This window comes from Juglans regia, chromosome 1, assembly GCF_001411555.2.
Source record: "Juglans regia cultivar Chandler chromosome 1, Walnut 2.0, whole genome shotgun sequence".
Lineage (NCBI taxonomy): Eukaryota > Viridiplantae > Streptophyta > Magnoliopsida > Fagales > Juglandaceae > Juglans > Juglans regia.
In genome coordinates, this window is record NC_049901.1 from 40,027,571 (window position 1) to 40,051,932 (window position 24,362).

At 34.1% G+C, this 24,362-nt stretch overlaps 3 protein-coding genes across 4 annotated transcripts; 2 read left to right on the top strand and 1 right to left on the bottom strand.

The window, feature by feature from the left end:
- Nucleotides 1-8,464: 8,464 nt before the first annotated feature.
- On the bottom strand, nt 8,465-10,433 carry LOC109006294 (GDP-fucose transporter 1-like). Its single transcript, XM_018985524.2, has one exon. It carries the CDS (start codon nt 9,774-9,776, stop codon nt 8,724-8,726), a length of 1,053 nt encoding a protein of 350 aa, XP_018841069.1. The 5' UTR covers nt 9,777-10,433; the 3' UTR covers nt 8,465-8,723.
- A 2,146-nt stretch (nt 10,434-12,579) lies between these two features.
- Nucleotides 12,580-15,110, top strand: LOC109006293 (pentatricopeptide repeat-containing protein At1g31430). The gene has a single exon (XM_018985523.2). The coding sequence runs from the start codon at nt 12,632-12,634 to the stop codon at nt 14,627-14,629; it is 1,998 nt and encodes a 665-aa protein (XP_018841068.2). The 5' UTR covers nt 12,580-12,631; the 3' UTR covers nt 14,630-15,110.
- A 3,563-nt stretch (nt 15,111-18,673) lies between these two features.
- LOC109006292 (heme-binding-like protein At3g10130, chloroplastic) lies at nt 18,674-23,033 on the top strand. Of its 2 annotated transcripts, none has more exons than XM_018985521.2 (8): nt 18,674-19,292; nt 19,878-20,015; nt 20,097-20,165; nt 20,263-20,334; nt 20,941-21,023; nt 21,108-21,239; nt 21,441-21,654; nt 22,611-23,033. In XM_018985521.2, exons 1-8 carry the CDS (start codon nt 18,849-18,851, stop codon nt 22,653-22,655), a joined length of 1,197 nt encoding a protein of 398 aa, XP_018841066.2. In that variant the 5' UTR covers nt 18,674-18,848; the 3' UTR covers nt 22,656-23,033. The 2 variants fall into 2 exon arrangements, with proteins under 2 accessions (XP_018841066.2, XP_018841067.1); XM_018985522.2 differs by having other exon boundaries at nt 19,117-19,292; nt 19,882-20,015.
- Nucleotides 23,034-24,362: the final 1,329 nt, after the last annotated feature.

The following is a 24,362-nucleotide window of genomic DNA, read 5'->3' on the forward strand; positions in this document are numbered from 1 at the left end:
TTCTCCTAAAATTTGGACAATATTACAGGAACTCTTTGCAGCCAAGTCTCAAGCATGTACCATGCAACTTCAGTACTAGCTGACTACATTAAAGAAAGGTTCCAATTTTGTTGCAAAATATTATCAAAAAGCTAAGCTCCTTCGTGATACCCTTGATGCGGCTAGTAAAACCTTAACCTCGTATGAGTTCATTACCTTTCTGTTGGCTAGCTTGGGAACTGATTTTGATTCGGTTGTAACTTCAATCACTACACAGGTATATCCTTTCGCCCCTTCACAAGTTTATAGTCACTTACTTACTCATGAATCCCGATTATCCCACTAACAGACTACACTCACTGCCTCACTTGAACTCTCAATCAACTCCACTTCCAAAAACCCCATCATTTTCAATAACAGAGGAAGAGGTTTGTCTCGAGACAGGGGAGGTTACAGAGGACGTGGGAGAGGTCAAGATGGTGGTTGGTTTAACACATCCTATTTTTCACCCAATTGCCCATCATGTTAGGTTTTCCATAGATAAGGCCATTTGGCACTCACTTGCTACTATAGGTTCGATCATAGCTATCAATCACCCCCACCTCCTGCTTTATCTACCCATTTCATGTCTGTGCCTTCCTTCACTCATGAAACAGCTTCATCAGTTGACAACAACTGGTACCCAGACTCTGCTGCAACACATCATTTCACTCACAATTTTTCTAACTTGTCTCTTAATCCATCTTAGTACAAGGGAGATGAACAGGTGCATGTAGGTGATGGCAACATCCCTTTCACCATTCCCATTCATCACGTTGTCAGCTCCACCATCCCCTCCACATCTGGCAATCTTCTTCTCACTCAACTATATCATGTTCCATCTATTTCTAAAAATTTAGCTTCGGTCAAAAAGTTTTGTGAAGATAGTTTTGTTTTCTTTGAATTTCATTCATCTTACTTTTATGTGAAGGATTCTTGCACCAAGAAAATACTCCTTCAAGGTCCTACTAGCAATGGGATGTATATCTTCCCTTCTAAGTCATAGTCTCATCATACATGGGTGCTCGTGTTTCTCCTTTTCAATTGCACATTCGGTTAGGTCATCCATCTATGCAACTAGTCAACAAAATAATTTCAGAAATGCCTCTTCCTGTGAAGTCATCCTCCAAGCCTGGTCTATGCTCTTCTTGCTGCCAAGCAAAACTTCATCAACTCCCTTATGCTCAGTCTGGTTCTCGATCCAATGCTCCACTTCAGCTTCTTTATTAAGATGTTTGGGGTCCTGCTCCGATTCTATCATGGGGTGGTTTTCACTATTATTTGTCTTTTGTTGATGATTATAGCAGGTTTACATGGTTGTTTCCATTAAAATGTAAATCTGATGTAGTCACTATTTTTTTGTCTTTCAAGCGTCATGTAGAAACTCTTCTAAATACAAAAATATGAGCATTACAATCTGATTGGGGTGGAGTATTTAGATCTCTCAATACTATTTTATACTACTCTTTTAGAATTTCTCATTGTTCACCTTGTCCCTATGCCCATTCTCAAAATGGTTCAGTCGAAAGAAAGCACCGACACATTGTTGAGACTGGTCTTGCACCTCTTGCTCACTCTTCTACTCCTCACACTTATTGGTCAGATGCCTTCACTACTGCAGTGTTTTTAATTAGTCGGTTACCAACTTCAGTCTAGCATTATAAATCTCCTTTTGAAAAATTGTTTCACAAGTGTCCTAATTACAATTTTCTCAAAACGTTTGGGTGTATCTGTTGGCCTAACCTCAGACCATATAATTAACATAAGTTGAATTTTTGTTCCATTCCATGTGTCTTTTTCGACTATAGATCTGATCATCATGGCTATTTATGTTTTCATGTTCCTATTGCCCAAATGTACATCTCTATGGATGTACTATTTGATGAATCTGATTTTTCTTTTCCAAAACAAGCCCCCTGCTTATCACATTCCTCCCAGCCCATTTTATCTACCCCAATCACTACACGGCCTGCCAACACTTTCCAATACCCACTCAACACTATTGGGTTTCCTTCTTCTAGGCCCATTTCTCCTTCTCGATCCAGACCCACACCCTTTAATTCCTTTGGCCCACACATTTCTTCTACACCTTCTACCCAACCTCGTGAGCCCACACCTGAACCCATCCCTTCACACTCTTCGTCTAGGGCATCATCCCCTTCTCCTGTACCATCCTCTCCCACCCTACTGCCATCATCCTCAGTACATTCCAAAGTAAAATCTCATCTTCACTTTCCAAAAATTTGAACCAATGACACTATTTCTTGGCCATTACCACATGCTCATGTCACCACCACTACTACCCCTGATGAGCCCACGTCGGCCATCGAGACATCCAAATTTCCCGAATGGAGAAAGGTCATGCAAGTTTAGTTCGATGCTCTTCTCTCTACTAATACCTGGTCCCTCCTGCTCTTTCTCAAAATCTTGTGGGATGTCGATGGATTTTCAAAATAAAACATCTCTTTGATGGATCAATAGAACGCCAAAAATCAAGACTTGTAGCCAAGGACTACAGTAAAATCAAAGGCTTGGATTACTCATAAACGTTTAGTCCTGTGGTCAAGCCTACATCAATCAGGTTAGTTCTATTTGTTGCTATTTTCTCTGGTTGGCCGATTCAACAATTAGACGTGCAAAACGCATTTTTGCATGGAACACTGGATGAGGATGTCTTTATGTCACAGTCAATGGGTTTTATTCACCCACAATTTCCTCACTACGTCTACAAGCTTAATCGAGCACTCTACGGCCTTAAACAAGCCCATCATGCATGGTATGCACGTTTGAGTTCAAAACTATTGGATTTGATATTTGTTATGTCCAAATCTGATAATTCATTGTTTATCTATCGGTACCAATATGTGACTATTTACTTTCTGGTATATGTTAATGATGTGGTCCTGACGGGCTCAAATCCGCATGCTATAACTCAACTTATTACACTGTGACATGTTGATTTTCCTCTTAAAGACCTTGGTGATCTTCATTATTTCTTGGGTATAGAATGTCACCGTGACTCTACTGGTCTTGTATTATCTCAGAAGAAATATATTCTTGACTTGCTCAAGAAAACTAGCATGATTAATTGCAAATCAATGAGCAGTCCTATGTCCTCTTCTACAAAACTTTCCACATTCAATTCTACTTCAATGAAAGACCCATCACTATACAGAAATGTGGTGGGCAGCTTACAGTACTTGTCATTTCATGCATGCTCCTTGCATATCTCATTGGCAGTCTGTTAAGCGTATTTTACGCTATCTCAAACACACTTTAGACTATGGCTTACTTATTGCACCCTCTCCTTCCCTTGGATTGGTTGCATTTTCTGATGTGAAATGGGCAAGATGCCCTGATGACAGAAAGTCAACTGGAGGGTATTGTGTGTTTTATGGCAAAAACTTGGTCTGTTGGAGTTCCAAGAAGCAGTCCACCATCGCAAGGTCCAGCACTTAGGCTGAGTACAAGGCCTTAGCTCATGCAACTTGTAAATTAATTTGGATACAATCCCTTTTATCATAATTGGAAATTTTTTTGTCAAAGCCTCCAACTCTCTATTGTGATAATTTGGAACTACTTACCTCTCGGTGAACCCAGTGATGCATTCTCACACTAAACATGTGGATATCGATTATCATTTCGTTCAAGATTTAATTCATGCCAAAACTCTTTCAAGTCTCCTTTCTCTCTTGCAAGGATCAACTCGCAAGATATTCTCACGAAGCCTCATTTCACTTCCAGATTTTGCACACTTCGATCGAGCCTCACAGTACTTCCAAGACTGCTTGGCTCGCAAGGGCATGTTAGCAATACCACTACAAAGCCAAAGGACAGCTCACAGAATACATCTCATGAATAGTCTAGAATATTTATAAATGCATACATGTCCATTTTTCTATTATAGAATATTCTCATTCTTTGTGTATAAATACCACCACTGTACTGCATATGAAATCAATGAAAAAGCAATCAAATATTTTCTGTTTTGATCTATTATCGTTCTTCCATCAATTAGTGTTAGAACTCTTGTTTAATATAAAGTCCGATAGAGAGTTTTTAATTGATTGCAAAAAATACTCTGGTTCTTCAATTTTCTTGTTTCATTCCACAAAGTTTTAGAAATTTACAATAGAGTTACTTTCAAATATAGATAAATTAAAAGCTAAAATATGGCTGGAAACAGCTACTTGTATGTCAACTCATAAAAAATTATTAAAACAAAACAAACCAAATAAGAAAACAATTTGTTAAGGTCTCGTTTGGATATAGAAGTGGTTTCGTCTCATCTCATCTCTATCATCTTATCATTACAAATTTTTCAAATTTTCATATAAAATATAATAAACAATTCAACTTTTTCAAATCTCAAAATAATAATAATGTTAAAAAATAATATTCTAACTGTGAGAGAATTTTTTCCCGGCCTATAAAATTTCCTAGGCCCATCCAATTGGGAGGAGACTCACTAGAAGACAAAATATTATAGAAGAAAGAAGGACAAAAAGTGAGTAGAGATATAAAGGTGTCAGGAGGCATGGGAAAGTAATATCAGGAAAGGAAAATAGGAGATTAGACACAAAGTAAGGAAAATCAATGTGTCAAGAGAGAAAAAGTAGGGAAGTGACTTAAAGCAAGTGAGGGGCAGGAGATAAAAGGCAAGAGGAACCTACGGATTGAGGACCGATTCTCTCTTCGGGATGACTTTAACTCTCTCTTTTTTGGGGACTTCTTCTTCAACTTGAGAGCAAAACAGAGAACTTCTTCTCTAGCAAATAGATCTACCGTTTTTTTGTACAGTGAGAAATGAAAGGTTATGAGAGACTGTAAACAAGCATATTATAGTGAAATCTCCCCTCCCCAAACTCCCGTGGACGTAAGCCTAGTGTCAAACCACGTAATTATGCGTGTTTATCTCTCTTTATTCTCTGCATTTAAATATTATTTATCGTCATAGATGTATGAATCGGCACCATACAACCACACTGGACCACTGTCGGGGGCTTCTTACAGCACCGATCGAGGCCCAGCGCGTCTCGAGAATGAATCTCTCTTCCTTTCCAAACTGTGCGCATGTCTGGACGTTAACATTAATAATATTTTATTCAACTTTCAACTTTTATCTAAAACTATCTCATCTCATCTTATTATCCAAATATAGCCTAAATTATACAACAGAAAATTCCTTACAACCAAAAACTTAAAAAACCCAAAATTAAAATAAGATAAAATTTCAAAATAAACAGAAATTATATAAGCGAGAAAGTTGCCATGTAGTTGTTGGAATTGCATTTTTGCCATGACAAGTGAACCCATAATATGACACTTATAACTGTCTCGTTTGTTTTGCAAATGAGATGAGACGAAATTAGTTGAAATAAAAATTAAAAGTTGAATAAAATATTGTTAAAATATATTTTTGTAATATTATTTTTATTTTGGTATTTGAAAAAGTTGAATTGTTTATTTTATTTTGTATGAAATTTTGAAAAAGTTGTAATAATTAGATGAAAATGGTTATAAAAACAAATGAGGTAGAATGTCAATTCGTGTTCGTGGTTGTGTTCATGTCTGTTAAGTGATAAACATTCGAGTACATGGGTCAACCAAACACATTCCATTAAGGTAAACGGGTCAGACCATCAAACCCTAACATGATCCATTTAAATAACAGGTCATATCCTATCATTCGTTTTATCTCGTTTAATAAATTAGAAATTAGTCAATACGATACGACTTATTTCAATCCGTTTCTTGTAAATGGGTTGAACTAACCCCGTATAACCCATTTGACCAGATTAATATAAATTAACATAAAAGTTAAAATTTATATTTATTAGTAGCCATAATATCTCTAAAAAAACAATAAGATTATCTACTAACAAAAAATATCAATATTTTTATATTTTAACATATAATAAAACCAACATTACAAATCCAACAATAACAAATGTAAGTATAGGTCATTACAATCCCAACAATAAAAATATAAAAATGTTGAAAAATACTAACATTACAACTAAATAGTAAAAAAACTTAAATGAGTTATTGTGGGTTAATTTCAGGTTAAGTAGGTTGATCCGTTTATTAATTGTATCTTAATGGGTTAACCCGTTTGGCTTACTCAAGCCTGCTAATTTTGTGTCGTGTTCGTGTTAGGTTCACAAATCGTATCACATATTGCTACATCTACTTAAGAGAGAAAGAAAAAACAAAAAAAAAAAGGAAGGGGATGTGTGATTTATAGTATAAAAGTACATATTTGAGTTTGAATTTTGAGGGTTAAAAAATGCTTTTAATTGCCTAAAAGTTATTTTAAACAAAAAATAGTATGTTCGAGAAATTAAAAAATATATATTTTAAATACCTAAAAAAATCTAAAAATTCACTTTTAAAAAACAACAAATTGGTTATAAAAACAATTTGAAACTTTTGTTAAAAAGATCTTACAGATGATGTTATATTTAGTGCATGTTTGGAAATATTTTGGAAAATATAGCTTATAATTTTAAGGCTTATAACTTATAACTTAAGTAATAAGTTTTACTATTAAAAAGTTATTTATTGTTTGTCAATCTTATATTTAAAACACTTGTAAACATGTTACATTTGTTTGAAAACAAATTTAAAAAGTACTTTCTAAGTAGAAATGACTATCATTTTATTTTTTTTAATTATGACCATATCTTTAAAATTTTGAAAGTTGTAATTATCTAAAAGTTAAATGAATATTTTCACCCATTAATAAAAGTTTAAAATTTGAAGTACATTTCGGATTATTTGGAAAGCACGTTTGAGGAATGTTTTTCCTCAGAAGTATTTTTTAGCTTATTTGATATGAAAAAATATTTTAATATGTAACATCCAAATAATTTAAAATTTTCATTAAAGAGTTTTTAAAATTATTTAAATATTTTTTAAAACTTCTACCGCAACTCCAAACAGACCCTTAGAAAATCACCGTAACTAACTTTAAAAGCACTTCAAGTGCATCTTTACCAAACAAAAAACAACTTTTTAAAAGTATAATTTTTTTTTTCAGTAAAGCTCTACAATTAAAAACGTTACTTTAAAAAGTTCAATTTACTACAGAAATCGCAAATAGACACTAAGGCCCCATTTGAATAAATAGTTGATTTTATCTTATCTTATTTTATTTCTTTTATAAGTTCGTCTCATCCTATCTTATCTTAATATTCAAATACTACTTAAAGTCTTAAACACAAACACTTTTTAATTTTTCTTTCATAATTTATCATCTAATCGTTACAAACTTTTTCAAACTTTCATATAAAATGCAAGAAGCAATTTAACTTTCAAATCTCAAAATAAAAATTATATTTTAACAATATTTTAACTTTATAATATTTTTCTTCAACTTCTTCTTTCTCATTTCTCAAAATCTAATAAAAATCTTAATTTAAATTATTTCACTACTATTAACAAACAAGCTCACTCCTATTTAAAGATTTTTTATGTGATCGCATCTCATCTGACTATCCAAACGAGATCTAAAGACCTATTTTAGAACACAAATATTCTAAAATATTTTCAAACTATATCACTACTCACAAACTATTCATTATTTTTGTACTCTTATTTACAAATTGAGAAATAATAATTGATATTGTGAATACGCAAGTGCCGTGCAATCATTTTAAAAAAAAAAGAATAGATACGAAACTCACATGAAAAGAAAAAAAAAAATTTAATATAGACTATATTTTTTTTGAAATGACTATTCCACATTTATGTATTCCATAATATTGCATGGAGCATTACACTTACAAATGAAATTCACAAATATTTTAATGTTATTTGTTTTGACAGCAAGAGCCAAACCGAACTGCAAAGAAAAACATGTGGTGGGTACTCGCAATCCACACAAATATTTTTTCTCCCAGAAAATTCACGTGCTACCAAGAAGTCTGTCAGAAGCAGGACAGACAGGTTCAGCCCCAATCCAAGACCCCGTTTACAGGTTCAGCATGGCACTCAAAGAACGCTGACATCAAAAGTTAAGAAGGCATCGTACAGAAAGTGCAGACAACAAGGAAAGAGGGAAGATAAACCTGAAAAAATAATCGTCCACTGATCCTTGCATTGCCAATAAGACCAAGTCCTCCACACTGGAAAGAAAACGGTAAAGCCTTTCCTAGTTGCACCTAAACATCACCGCACAAAGAAGTAGCTGCAGCCCAGGGATTCACAGTAATATCCTATGCTTATTATAGAAGGCAAAGACTCAGACTGCGAATATTATATTCTTAGAAATAACTATATGTTTTTCATTTAGCAAGTGCACATTAATTTTTAACGACTGAGATTTCTTGGCTTTTTAGAGTGAAATGAAGTACATGAAAGGTTAGTTCAGTAGAGAGAGAGAGAGCTACTTGCAATCAAGTTCTCAATCCTACTGAAAGAAACACCACACCAGCATCCTGACTCATCTTTTAATTCACACAACCATTGCATTTACTCCCTAAAAGCAATAAATAAGATTACAGAAGCGAACCAAAGCCCTATAAATTTGAGCCATGCTGAAAATGCCTTGGAAAATGCTAACAGAATTCAATTTCTAAGGAAAATAATAAATATGATCTCATACAGAATTTCCAAAACCATTATGCCAGATATAAAATTTCAAACACCCACTTAGCCTCTTGATCAAGGGACTAAAAAATGGAACATAGAGGGTAAACTTCTCATACAGAACCAAGTTTACCAGACATGCCCTTTGCTTGATTCTCATCTCCGAAATTATCACCATCATTCTCCCTATCGGTCTGCCTTGATGCCGTTGACTCACGCTGTGATGGAGCACTGCCAGCTCCGGAAACCGACTGCTGATAAAGAACTCCGCCAGCAAGAGTAAAGAGGAGGCACAGCAAACCAAATGGAGTGGCATGCTTATCCCAAATCATCACGTTAATGGCAACTGTAAGAAACTTATTAACAACACCGGTAACTGTAAAAGCCGTGGCAGAGATCGCCTTCCTTGCAGCAAACCCAAAGAAACTGATGGCCAATCCAAAAACACACGATAATGATACAGCAAAGAATGCATTTGGTTCAAACCAATTCCCATAATTAGATCCCAATGCAGCAAACACATCAGCATACTCTCCCGTGAGAAAACAAAACACCGGAGCCATCATCAACGATAACAAATTGTTATAGAACACAAAACCCCAAGTGTTCAACCCAAGATTCGTCACCATATGTTTGATATAAACCATCTCAGTAGTAATTGTTACCAAATAAACAAATGCCCACGTATATGCAGTCAAAGTAAAAGCTGAATCCGTGGCCACATAGCCAACAGCTCCACCCAATATGATCAACAAAGACACAAAGGTGAGCTTTGATGGGCACGGCTGTCTCCTAAATGTTGTATCCGCTATAGCAACCAAGAGGGGTGTCAAGGATCTAAACACTATAAATGTATCCACATTCGCATGACGTAGAAGATTAGTGTTTGTAAAGATTGCCAGATAGAAAACAATAGCAGCGGGTAAAAACTTCTTGGCAGTCTCGAATGTAAATTGATCGTGGTGTAAAAATCCTAACTTCCCTAAAACCCAAACTCCAAGAGCCGAAGTTAGATACTGCAACGCAGTCAGAAGGCCAGGATAGTTGAATTTGGTTATAGCAAACTTGTTAATCACGGCAAGCAAGCTTGAACAAAGCGCATATCCGAGCACAAGACTGCTCGTGGCATAGTACTGCTTAGTACCATCGAATCGAATCGAAGACATTTTGAACCAAACTCAGTTAACAAACAAGGAGATCGGAAAAATTTAAAGAGCTAGATAGCAAGATTGCACACCACGAGAGGCATATGAACCAAGATGGAAGGAAATGAAGTAGTAAACGACTTCATAGCAAAAATGAGACGTGGATATTTTAAATTAAGACGATCTGATATAAGAGGGGCAAGTTAATGTCAGAAAAATCTGGAAAAAAAAAAAAAAAAACATGAATTTTCGTCCCTTTCTAAATTAAAATCAGCAATAATAGAACTAGTGCAGAGATTCAAGCAGGAAAATGAAACACAAAAGAGAAGACAAGGTTACACATCACCGACAGAGACAGGATCACCGATCTTGAACAAAATGGAGAGAGATTGTGAATCGTAGACACCAAATGCTCGAGTCAAAATCCGAGAAAATGTTCCCAAGAGAAAATGGGGTGCAGTGCGTACGAGAGAGAGAAGGACGAAGAGGGTTTTGAAGTCCAAACAAATGAAGGAGATCAGGAAGAAAATCCTATGGCGTTGATTTGGTAAAACGAGCGAAAGCCAAATGTTAACAGGGACGTCGTTTTTAGGAAGGAAAACGACGACTTCACTCTGGAGGAACGTCGAAGATGTGGTAAAATGGGTTTCCAACTGTGCGGCATCTTCCCTTCACTAGAGACGAGGAGGGGCCAAAAACAAAAAAAAAAAAAAGCAGTCTGACAAAACAACATTAATTGCTCTCCTTTTCTCCTCCAAAATATCTTTGTGAACATGGATAGGAAAAAAATAATGGAAGTTCATAAAATATTGAAGTTACAATTTTTTATTAGAGGATTGACATTAATTTTTATCTTTAAAATTTAATAAAAATTACATATTTTTTATAAATTTAAAATTTATCTATTCATAATTTTAAATTAAATTAATTATTATATTTATTAAAATAATAATATAATATTATTTTTAATATTAATTTTTTATATTTTACAATTATACTAATTGTATGTATATTAATAATTTAATTTGACATTTAAATTATTATTTTTTAACTAATTTTTTTTCTTAACCAAATTATCCACGCCATACTTCTATGACCCCATCATCTATTACTTGTTTATTATAATTATTGAGTGCCAAATTCAATGACTCTCATTTCATCGCTATATGTCAAATACTTGTTTACATGTATTATTACTTGCCGAAAAATAAAAAGACGGTTGTGAGATTAAACTAAAATAAAAAATATATTTAGTTAGTAAACAGTAACACTTTAAATATAAAGTAAAAAAGTGTTTACTATAGTTCAAAATTTTTAATTTATCTTTTGGCTAATTCAATACATATGTGTTTGAAAAAAATAAGTTATTTTTTATATTTACCTAGACTTTTGATAAAATTAATGCCAATACTCTTACTTCGTCTCCTTTGACTTATGACGATTAAGGTTGCATCAAAGTGTTTTTTTTTCGACCAAGTATTTTATATATTTATATAATTATTAGCGGTGGCTAAACGTGCAAACCACATCTGCCTAATTGAAAAAAAAAATTATATTAAAAATTCAAATTAAGTAATTAGTTTTCTCTTAAAAATGTTCTATAAAACTTCATCATTTATTTTTAAAAAACAATTATGTCTACCTAGTATATATATACATATGAACTTATGTGAGTATGTCATACTGCACGCACACCAACCTATCTAAAAAAGTCAGGATCATTTTTTGTCAATACACAAAAAGAGTTCAAAACTTTTAGAAGATGAGAAAATATATTTGTAACTGTAAATTATGCAACCGTAGCGTAATCGTTTTAAAAAAAATGAATAAAACATAAGATTCATATGAAAAAAATTAATTTTTTAATAATAGACCTTACTATTTTTCAAAACGATTATATGATGTTTACACACTTTACAATTGTATAATGTTACAGAAGATGGACAAAATCATGAACGAAAAACATAATTTGATGCGGAAGGATGGTTGGTTCAACAGTCTCTTAAGTCTACTCAAAGTATTTTCAAGCAGCTCAATTAGGCCTGTTTGAGACTAAAATTGTTATCAGATCTTTTCAGATTATGTCATTATTATTTATAAATAGTTTACTTCTATTAATAAATTATTTATTACTATTCACAGATGATATCAGATACTCTTAACATCCAGAAGGAACTTATTTTGTTCGTCCGTATCCTTTACGCCCAAAGTCAGATATTTTATTTTGAGTAATGTTAAGTACAAATTTCTAATAGAAAAATCTTATACAAATTTTTTGTAAAAAAGTAGATCACACTAATAAAGAATAATTTTTTTTACACTTTTTTATAAAGATTTGCATGAGACTTATCTATTTCAAAATTGTATAAATCATTCATCTTTCCTTAAAAGAAAAAAAATAATTTTCAAATGAGCCAGTTCAGGCTCGAGTTAAAAATAAAGGGGAAAACTTTAATTTTGAACAACTTCCCTTGATATTGCATTTAGGATTAAAATTCACGACAGGCTTTTCTGTACAATGTTTAGGTTATTTTATTATGTAAAATTCTTAAATTGCAATAACAAATAAATCCCAAATTAAATAAATGAGGTTCTGTTACGTCAAAATTAAAATACATTACAAATCCGATCCTAATATGAAAATATCCTTTTTATATTTTATCATCATGACATATCTTAAAAAAACTTTAGAAATAAAATTATATATCTATCGAATAAAATTAGAAATGATAAATTTTAAGAGATCGTGCCCTGAAGAGATTTATTACATCAACCTTAGGAGCCCATTTGAGCTCAAAGGACACAGCCCAAGAGACCGCAGAGCTCGAGTCAACTCGTTTGTTTTGTTCACGGTGTCGAAAATTCGCAGAGCTCTCATGCTTAGCCAACATAAGGTTCCGTTATTTCGGTTTACTTCCCGCCACGGCCTCTCAAAGTCCCGGTTTCTCTCAACCTCCTCGCACAGCATCGGAGTAACCAAGAAATCATGCATCCAGTACCTCCAGAACTGCAAATCCGTGAGCCTGCTCGAGCAAATCCTGACCCAAATCTTTGGGGTCGGACTCCACCATAACAAGGACACCCTCAACAAGCTTATGGTCTTCTGCACAGACCCATCTCTTGGTAACTTGATTTACGCGGAGAAAATCTTCAATTACGTTCAAGAACCGAGCTTGTTCATGTACAATGTGCTGATCAAAGCATTTGCAAAGAAGGGTAGCTTTAGAAAAGCCATTTGGCTCTTTGGGCAATTGAGAAAGGATGGCCTTTGGCCCGATAATTTTACGTACCCATTTGTTTTCAAGGCGATAGGGTGCTTGGGAGAGGCTTCGGAGGGTGTTAAAATTCATGGGTTTGTGGTGAAGACTGGGCTTGAGTTTGACACTTATGTCGGTAACTCACTCATTGACATGTACGCCGAACTGGGCAGGATTGAGGATTTCAATCAGCTGTTCGAAGAAATGACTGTCAGAGACGCAGTGTCTTGGAACGTTATGATTTCAGGGTATGTTAGGTGTAGGAGGTTTGAAGATGCAGTGAATGTTTTTCAGAGAATGCGAAGAGAGAGCAATGTGAAGCCTGATGAAGCCACAGTTGTAAGCACTTTATCAGCTTGTACGGCATTGAAAATTTTGGAGCTTGGCAAGGAGATTCACGACTATATTGGGAAGGAGCTTGAAGTTACTATTATAATTAGCAATGCCTTGTTAGACATGTATGCTAAGTGTGGGTGTTTGAGTGTAGCTCGGCAAATTTTTGATGAGATGCCAAAGAAAAATGTGATTTGTTGGACTAGTATGGTGTCTGGGTATATAAACTGTGGTCAGCTGGATGAAGCTAGAGAGCTGTTTGAGAGGAGTCCAGTTCGGGATATAGTTCTTTGGACCGCAATGATCAATGGGTATGTGCAGTTCAACTGTTTTGATGAGGCCATGACCTTATTTCGAGAGATGCAAATTAGAAAGGTTAAACCAGATAAATTCACCGTGGTTTCTCTCCTAACTGGTTGTGCTCAGGTGGGAGCTCTAGAACAAGGAAAATGGATTCATGGATACATAGATGAGAATAGAATTATGGTGGATGCAGTTGTTGGCACTGCGCTTATAGAAATGTATGCAAAATGTGGGTGCGTGGAGAAATCTTTGGAGATTTTCTACGAGTTAAAGGAAAAGGATACTGCCTCTTGGACCTCAATTATTTGTGGGCTTGCCATGAATGGCAAGACAAGCAAAGCACTTGAGTTGTTCTCAGAAATGAAAAAAGCTGGAGCTAAACCCGATGATATCTCATTTGTTGGTGTTTTAAGTGCTTGTAGTCATGGAGGATTGGTTGAGGAAGGCCGCCATTTCTTTATTTCCATGACCAAGGTTTATAAGATTGAGCCAAAATTAGAACACTATGGATGTCTGATTGACCTTCTTGGTCGAGCTGGAAAGCTGGACGAAGCAGAGGAATTGATAGAAAAAACCCCTAAAGAAAATAATGAAATTGTGATTCCACTTTATGGTTCTTTGCTTAGTGCATGCAGAGTCTATGGCAATGTTGAGATGGCTGAACGGGTGGCTGAACGGCTAGTGAAAATTGAGTCAAGTGATTCCAGCATCCATACACTTCTTGCAAATATCTATGCCTCGGCAGATCGATGGCAAGATGTAACAAAAGTGAGAAGGAAAATGAAAGATCTTGGGGTTAAAAAAGTGCCTGGGTGTAGTTTAATTGAGATTAATGGGATTGTCCATGAGTTTGTTGTTGGAGATCCGTCTCACCCAGAAGTGAAAGATATATATTCCATGTTGGATAGGCTGGCAAGACCTTTGTTGGCTTCAGAAGAAAGTGAATTGGAGAGAGAGAATCTGGTTCCATTTTATTGCTGAGGAGCAAATTTGCATTTTTGGGAATTTTTCCAGCCACAATAAGAGCTCATGAAAATTTGCAATCTTTTTTTTTTCAACAATCAACATTATATTTGTTCAGCCACTTGAGAAAAGGGGGTGTAGAGTTCCATGAGAATTTTGCTTGAGTTTTCTTGGAATGAAAATGTTTAAGAGGAAAGGTTCTTATTAGATACTAGTGTATGTATTCATTACTAAACCAGTCTCTTCCAAGTTCCGACCAATTTTTGGTGTTGTTGCCTTTGGGTCGCTCCTGTGGATCGCATGCAATACAGTACTACATATGTATGATTTTTCTTACTTTGAGTAAAAGGCTTTGATCGGTTGATCTGCATGTTCCTGATTATCACCCTCATGAATACATGTATGCTTCTGGGGCAAGCATGGCCATAATTAATCTTTATCATCATCGTCACTAATTGTCACCTTGTTCAATGCATGCTAGCTTGCATCGGCACCATCATCAAGCCCCATCTCCATATATATAGTGTGTGTGTGTCATGGGGATGCGAGGTGGCGACATGAATGCTTATATAGAGGGAAGCTTAGAGATCAAGGTAGTGAGCTCGTTTTGGCATAAGTCATCCACGAGTGAAGTGCGGAACGGTGCTTGAGTATATGCATGACTGATCAATAAATTCCAACGACAGGTATGGTACTACTGCTATTTGGCATAGAAATAAATTATCTATTTATAAATTTTTTTATTGACATACCAACCATTGTATAAATAGCTTAACTCTCGGTATAAAAACAAGGAAACTATAGTTGACAGTTGATCAGCAAACGCGTTGGAGCTAGATGATAGCTAGCAAGCAAGGCACCCCAAGGTGGCTAGACTTGATAGTGTTAGAGCATCTAATTTTGGTCTTTTCGGTGCATGTTGGGTCATATAAACTATATATATACTACCGTGAGAGGATTTTTGATTGTTTATTAATGGAACGTTGGCGTGGGAATGAAATCGTTAAAAGTAGTACAGATTCTATAGATCTTATCTTTTTTATTTCAAAACGGTACCTCATCATGTTAAGGAGAAAAGCTGCTAATTACATCGTTATAATTGGGTAGGCGCGCACGCAGCGGCATGCAGTAGTTTATGGAGAAATTTGTAAACAATCAAAATAAGATACTCGTTCGAATACACATCTTAAAAATAAATTCATATCATAATTTTAAGATTATGATTTTTCTTTTGACCTTTCAAATTAACTTTCATATTAAAAAAAATAGATATCAAGTCACGTCAATTTACAAATTTACTTTTATAAGATTGAATGTCATATATATATATATATATATATATATTTGTATATATTCGTAGCATTGCAAGATTGGCTAAGGCAAAAGACTAAACAAGACCTAATTAATAATTAACATATATAAAATGATTACACAATACATGCATAAAAAATAGAGCATACTAATACTAATTACCAAGGTACATCAACCTATTTCGGAAAAGTAGTACATTAGAAAGAAGATTTTAATGACCAACATGACAAGAGATCACTATGGTAATTAAGCCGAGGAAAACACTACTTCAGCAAGAGACTTTCATACTACATACATCGACGGTCGACTCTTTATCTTAGGAGAACTATTATAACTTTTTAATTAAAGTTTTAGGACTAGGAAAAACTTATTAGATAATCCAGAAATACGAATAACCTAGTACTTCATTCCTATCGTAAGATGTCGTGTCATTAAAATTATTTTTACTAATACTATTAATTTTTAATGACACGACATTGTGATAAGATGAAAGTATCACGTGAATTCGTACTCTAACATAAGTACTAACTAATATTCTAGTACTAAGATATTGACCACATATTAATGATGGATCCCAATTATGAAAACCTCAAGCGGCTGGGGCGTAATCATAATCATCATCGTCATCATCCCCATCACCCTCCATGGGGAGATCATAACCACACTCAATGACATTATAAGGAGCATGATCATTGTGATCGGCATGAAGAATGATGGGCCGCCTCGACCTAAGCATCATGGAGAAGTGAAGCATTTTATCTTGATCTTCTTGACGGGACATGACTAGCAGAAGCAAAAGATGGAGGTTCTTCTTGAGGTAGCTGGTAGCTAGGTAGGTTAATTACTTGGATAGGCAATGAGAAGATCATGGGCAGATGAATGTTATATAGGAAGAGGAGGAGATGTAAGGCTTGATGGTAATGCAAGTAAGCCTCGTGCCGAGGTGTGCATAATTCTGGAAATATGTGTCGGACTCGTGCCAGAAATCCCCTGGTGGAATCCTAGTTGGCAGCCTTATATATCGAACACGGGTATTTAATAAGATAACTCCATAGATATGCGAGAATATGCACTGTAGATTTTGGGCAAGGAAAGCTACATACGGTCTTTATTCTCGGGTAGTGGAACCAACTGGAAAATGCATGCATTCGCCAAAGTGAGGAATGCGCATTCCGGTTCTGATGGGGGCACGTGAATTAGCATGTAGAAATGTATATAGGAAATACACAGGAAAAAAGTTGATGTTCCCGAACCCATCTAGTCAATGGAATGAAAAGACTACTATTATCTTTTTCTTTTGCCATTGCTACTTAATTAGCTTTATGGAAGAAGGTATAATATATATATATATATATATATATATATATATATATATATATATATATACACGTTTCTTTTCACATTTACCAGTTGCCACTTCATGAAACTCTTTAATTTTCTTGAGATTATAATGCAATTCTAATCATATATACATCTAAGGTGCGCAAACCTAAGTCTATCCAATATATTTATTGCTAATTATGTCATATGCCATATTGATTTATAGGGGTTAACCGTATTATGAGAAAAAATATTATTTTAAAAAGAATATTATTATAATTTTAAATTTTTTTAAACATAACTACATGAAACAGTTTTAATTTAGAGATTGTATATAAATTAACTCTTATTAAAAAATTAATTTTTTTATGTAAATTAATCTATATTTACTTTTTTTTTAAATATATATATGACGTACTCTACAACTACCAATATCATGACTAAGAATATATGGCACATAGCGCAAGGAATTCCATTAGTGAATTTTACGGTTACGTAACAAAAAAATCAAAGTGATCAAGTCAGAATATATGGATTAAAAAAGTTTATCTTTAACGTTAATGATTAATATGTATAAAGACCAAATTACCACAAGACTTTTAATATTTGACACTAAGGATTGATTTGACATTTAAAATATCTCATAATTCCAATAAAATGGTTTAAGTTAAGTTAAAATGTTTTATTGTATTTTAGAAAAATAGAGTAAAAAAACTAAATAAAAATATTTTAAAGTTAAAAATTTATTTTAATATAATTTTTATTTTAAAATTTAAAATATTGTATTACTTTTTTATGTTTTGTTTAAAAATTTGAGAAAGTTGTTTTTAATTTTATGTTTGAATAATGATTAATTAATGATTAGATAAAAAAAATTGATGATTTAAAATTGAAAAGTATTTTATATCTAGTGATGTTTGAGAACAAAATTATAATTTATTTTTAGAATATCTAAGTATCTAAACAAACCCTAAACTTTATTGTACGAAGAATGAAAAGCATTTTTCAAATAGTATTATTGAGGGAACTACTAATGAAAAAAATGCGTTCTAGTTTATGGGATGGAGAGATAAAAAGATCATTTCAATATTATTTTTGTTTTAAATTTTAAAAAAATTATATTATTTTTAATATTTTATTTAAAAATTTAAAAAAATTGTATTGAATTTTATATTTTAATAATGATTAGATAAAAAAATTAAATATTTATTATGAGGAGAATGAAAAGCATAATAGTAGTATTGAGGGAACTACCTATCCAAAAAGAATAGTATTATTTGAAAGTTTTTACATCACACATTATATACGTGATATAATTTAATTTATATAATTTAAAATTTAAAATTTATTTTTTAAATTAAATTATGTCATTGTTTTGTATAAATGTATTCAAATAGAATTATTAGCCAAAAAAATGCGTTCTTGTTCGTGGGAGGGAGAAAAAAGAAGACGATCCGTTGGGCACATTTTTGCACCCAAGTGCAAATCCAATCACCTCCACCAGCTTCAACCAATACAAGCCAATCGTTTCTTTTGGCTAAGATCCAGAGTCTCCTGAATCCTGACCAACACTAGAAACAGAAAGGAATTCAGTACTCGTAGGCCAATGCCGCACCGTTTCAACCCCAAACAAATGATGGCCAACACTCAACTCTGCCAATACATTTTCCGCCCCATCCCCTCCGTGCGTCTCATCTCCCACCGACCGAGCCCCACGCCCATCAAACCCACCAGGCTTTCTCTCCATTTTTTCAAAGGCAAAAGCTTCGCCCTTCAACCTGACAAAAACTTCAAGTGGGCCATTGCTCTAAGCCTAGTGGACCAAAGCCCGCCAAAATCCACACTCGACGTTGAACGGTTAGTGGGTTTTTTATATGATGATCTCCCTCATCTCTTTGATGATCAGGGGATCGACCGGACGGCGTACGATGAGCGTGTGAAGTTCAGGGACCCAATCACCAAGCATGACACCATTAGTGGGTACCTGTTTAACATAGCTCTCTTGAAGATACTCTTCAGGCCCGAGTTCCAGTTGCACTGGGTCAAACAGGTTTGCTTTAGTAGGATTTCTGTTATTTTCTTATCAATGGAGTTAGAGTAGTGGGAACTAAATGGGATTGTTCCTAAAGAACCACACGAAGGAAATATGTAAGCATTGTTGTAGGCGGTAAGCTTAGAGATTGAAGATGATGTAGCTAGAATTTTGGTCGTGTTAATTATGCTTTTGTCCTATTTAATGAACGTGATTTGATTCTGTCATAATGATTTGGTGTATCTCACATGTAATGCTATGAAGTACTATGGTATTAATTGACCGGAAAACCTTGGCTTTAACCACGTTCTTATCTAACATCAGGAGATTCTATTCTTTCTTTAGAGCCTAATAGTTTACAATATAATACTATGTAACTGGTTTTATGTAACTTTGTCTTTTGATTTTAATTTATTTGTTTATTCTTTTTATGCTTCCGTTTTGACTTCATGCATGATTCGTTCGTTAGCCATTATTTTTTTATTTTCTACTGCTTGTCATTAATTTCTTGGTTAAAAAGTGAAACTACCTCCTATCATTGCCAATTGAACAATACGAGAGGATTGTATGGGATCACTTCTTCTGCTGATTGAGTTGCTATAGACAGGTCCTTATGAAATTACTACGAGGTGGACTATGATCATGAGGTTTATGCTTCTGCCATGGAAACCAGAATTGGTCTTTACAGGAACCTCTATCATGGGCATCAATCCAGAGACTGGAAAGTTTTGCAGTCATGCGGTAGGCACCCTTCTTACCATATGAAAGGACAGTACGTGTGGCTCATCAGTCTTATTAAAAGCCATGTTCTCGTAATTGTAGGACTTTTGGGATTCCATAAAGCAAAATGACTACTTTTCTCAAGAAGGTTTGTGGGATGTGTTAAAGCAGGTACTGGCTCTTTCTTTGCTTAAAATGACATGAGATTCTCCTATGTGTTTGAGAAATTGAGAGACCCTTCTCATGTGTAGATTGTAACTCTTTGCAGTTGCGGATATATAAGACTCCAGACTTGGAGACACCCAAGTATCAGATACTGAAAAGAACTGCTGACTATGAGGTTTGCCCGTCTTTCCTTGAAAAAAATATCTGCATTATTACTAATTCCTTTTCTGTTTCTGTATGAATTATCGCCAATCGGAACATAGTTTCTACTTGTTTTAAGGGCTTAATGTATCATCATTTCCATTTTGTTACCTGTTCCTGGAGACACATAGCAATTGAATCATTGATCATAACATAGTCATACAAAAGATTGAAATCAATAGGAATTTACTAAACTTTATTCCATCACAAAGTTAAAATTACATATACGCGTATAAGAGTCCCTTAATTACAAATTTTCATATGAATTTGAAGTTTTAATCGTAATGAATGAAAAACAAAAACGGTGTCATATTTGCATAAAGTTGGTTTACCAAGGTGATTATTCAAAGATATCAAATTTGTAACATCAGACCTTCATAAAAGAAAATGTATTATCGATTCCTAGTGCCTTCTTGACAGTTAGGCTCCCTTAAAGGTGGCTCTCATAATTACTGGAAAATGATCAATGATACCAGTGTTTCCAATGATATTAAGGATCTTATCATATGTGCAGTTTATTATATATCCAGGCATGTCTAGTAATTATTTAATTCCACTAGATTTCCAAATGATTCTACAGGTGAGAAAGTACACACCATTTATAGTGGTAGAAGCAAACGGGGACAAGTTAGCTGGGTCGACTGGTTTTAATGATGTTACCGGGTGAGTTTCATTCAGAATCCAACTCAGTGGTGTTATTGTGTTGTTGCTCTCTTAGATAATATAAATGGTGATTCATATCTGTAGGTACATATTTGGAAAGAATTCCAGATCAGAGAAGATACCAATGACTACTCCTGTCTTCACGCAGGCATTTGATGCTGAACTGTCCAAAGTTTCTATCCAAGTGGTTCTTCCATTGGAGAAAGATATAAGTAGGTGAGGCTCGACACTTTTTTTGGGCTCGAATTCACTCTGAGAAAATATTTAATTAAATATCTGAATTTCTGTTAAAAATGTTACCGATTGCATTTGATTAATAAAAAAGCTGTAGAATGATCTACAAGCATATCAACCTGAATTTCTGTACTTATATTCAATAATTTCAGTCATTTAGCAATAAGCATAGATCTTTTCCAGTTTACCAGATCCTAATCAAGGAACGATTAGCTTGAGAAAAGTGGAAGGGGGCATTGCTGCTGTTTTGAAGTTCAGTGGAAGAGCTTCAGAAGATATTGTTAAAGAGAAAGAGAAATTGCTCCGCTCTTCTCTTATAAATGATGGCCTCAAACCTAAGACAGGTTGTTTGCTTGCACGATACAATGATCCAGGCCGAACGTGGAGCTTTATAATGGTATGTGGTATCTTGACGTTAGATCCTCTATTTTGTCTCAATTTTCTTTAATCTGAATTCAAGCATTTAGATAATCTGGATTATACTTATTTGAGGGAGAAAAAGTTAATATTTTGGCAGCTGGGATGGTTGACCTTGTAATATTGAATTAGTTCAATGTGAGCCAAATTAATAGGCAGGCATAACAGAGGAACTGGGTATTGTAGTTTGCAACTTCTTGTTCAGCGAGTCAGGGCTAAAATGGTAGTAGTGAGATTCAAAATTTTACTTTCCATTTCCTCCGTCTTGTTGAAGCTCACATGTCTTCCATAAATCTAGCTCCATAGAAACCATCCCTCTATGCGAGGAACTTAAAATGGAGTTGAAATTCTGTCAGCTCTTTATATGAAGTATTGACTCTAACTAAGAATTCCGGAAATTGGTGGTATCTTTGATTTATACTGATACAGTATTACCATATTTCTGTAACGTTCAACTTAATTACTGACGGGAAAATTGGAAGTGTAGAATGAAGAGAAATATAGATGAATTCATGTTTTATCTCAACTTTGGCATCTTTCTTTCAAGAATGAACGATGTTGGACTTCTGATGCTAGCAATGTTGATTTTTTTTGCTTCCCTTTCTGAACTTTGCACGCTTCATTCTATTCTTTTAGTACAAACAGGCCAGTTTTTCTTCTATATTCTTAATTTATATCAATTCAACTTTCAATCAATCTCAAGACTAGTTAATTATTCCTCCCATGTGAATATAGTTACTTCTAATGTTCTCGATTATTTTGCTGCCTTTAGTCTGTTAACCTGCTATGTTAATCCAACAGCTATTGCTATAAGTTTTTATTCATCAACACTTACCACTTGCTTACCCCTACAAGAAATGATTATCTGTCCTGCATTTGTCTTACTAAGAACTGACGCCATTCTTTGTATCTTTTTGGTGGTTGGCTACATTGAAGAGAAATGAAATGCTGATATGGCTTGAAGAGTTCACATTGGATTGATCCATTAAGCATGTCCATCTCCTTTGACTAGCACTTCGGGTTGATCATTCTCCATCCTTTTGAAGTTACCCTGATGATTTGTAATGAAAAGGAAATATAGGCATAGCTCAACATCATAGTTACCAGTCAGTGAATAGGATTAGTGTACAAGAATTTGTCTGCAATCACAGTATTATGCTGCTTCTTCCTACTTTTATTTTTTAGCTATTTCGTTTTTAGCTTTCTTTCTCCCTTTGGCTTTTCCTTGCTCTGGGTTTCGCTCATTGTATGAAGACCAAAAGAAAAGGATTTAAGGAGGGGAAAGAAACTATCAAAGCATGGGCCATGGCCATGAATGATGAAACACATGAGATTGAATGTTGGTATTTCCAAAGTTCAGTATCAAGCTATCTATGGACATCGAAATGTCCAACCGAGCAAGCTTTATAAATATGGCCAGGTCTCCTGGTATACGAACATTGCACGTTTCATATATATATATATATGGCAGCCAATTTGCCACGTCTAACTCCAATGAATGCAATCAAACAAGTCGAGGAAAGTGGTGCCGAGCAATAGCAGTAGTGCTTGTGTATTTTTGCTGGGTTTCCTTTTGTCAGATAGTGATTGCGTGTTGTTGCTTTCCACGTTTAATTTTATCAAAGTTTCTAATGTTCATTCATTCTCCTGCCCTGCATTTAAAGACCTCCAAGTCACAGAGTGGAATTGATGCATCTAATGTCTCTGCAGCAGCTTGGCACATGGCCTCTGACCCTATTGAGGAATCTTACAGCCATATCTAATATGAGAGAGATTCATGATCATGTGTCCACCATTAACTGCTACAACTCATGCCTGCTCTTTGAACAAGGAGCTTTAGTGAGTGGATAATAAATAACAGATAATTGCTAGATGTGCCTAAAACACCCTCCTCCTCCTTCATTTCAAAAGATCTGCAACAGCAAGACATAAGTTATACTAAAGCGCCCTTTTAAGTTATACTAAAGATATTTGCACTCTCAGAGCGTACAAAAATTGTGCATTCCTTTTAAAATAATAATAATAATAATAATAATTAAATATGAGATTATGCGGCACTTATATAATTTATAATTATATTTAACATTATTTTTTTAAGTTATATCCTTTCTATTTACTTGCCTGTGTCAAAACAAGTTACTTGCAGTTTCTCTTTTAAGTTAAGATAGTGATAGGCTTATTACATTCTTACTATTCATTTACTATTTATAGTGTATTTAAAATTTTTTATTTTTTTATCATTTTCTTTTAAGTATTTTTTTAACATCTTTAATTATTAAAACAAAATTAAAATATATATATAATTTTATTATTAGTCACTTCCTTAACTATCAAGTAAAATAAAAAATTCAAAAAAGTACTAAATGAATAATAAAAAAATAATAATTCTATCATTATCCATTAAGCCTTCTATTTACTTGTCTGCTTCAAGTGTCAATACGTGCAAGCATTTGTTCGGAGGTTACTACCATTCACAAGCGTCACATTTTGGTCCTAAGTACGTAGATTTAGGTTGCGTTTGGATCATAAAATACTCTCAATTCATCTCAACTCATTATTACAATTTTTTCAAATCCCAATACAAAATATAATAAACAATTTAATTTTTTCAAATTTTAAAATAATAATAATATTAAAAAATAATATTTTATCATCTCAACTCAACTCAACTCACTTCAACATCCAAAC

Excerpts from the sequence above, each read along its gene's own strand:
- LOC109006292 (XM_018985521.2), top strand. The coding sequence starts at position 18,849 with ATGCCGCACCGTTTCAACCCCAAACAAATGATGGCCAACACTCAACTC. Across the intron at positions 20,335-20,940 it reads AAAGAACTGCTGACTATGAG|GTGAGAAAGTACACACCATT; the intron begins GTTTGCCCGTCT and ends ATGATTCTACAG. Across the intron at positions 21,240-21,440 it reads TTGGAGAAAGATATAAGTAG|TTTACCAGATCCTAATCAAG; the intron begins GTGAGGCTCGAC and ends GATCTTTTCCAG.
- LOC109006293 (XM_018985523.2), top strand. The coding sequence starts at position 12,632 with ATGCTTAGCCAACATAAGGTTCCGTTATTTCGGTTTACTTCCCGCCAC.
- LOC109006294 (XM_018985524.2), bottom strand. The coding sequence starts at position 9,776 with ATGTCTTCGATTCGATTCGATGGTACTAAGCAGTACTATGCCACGAGC.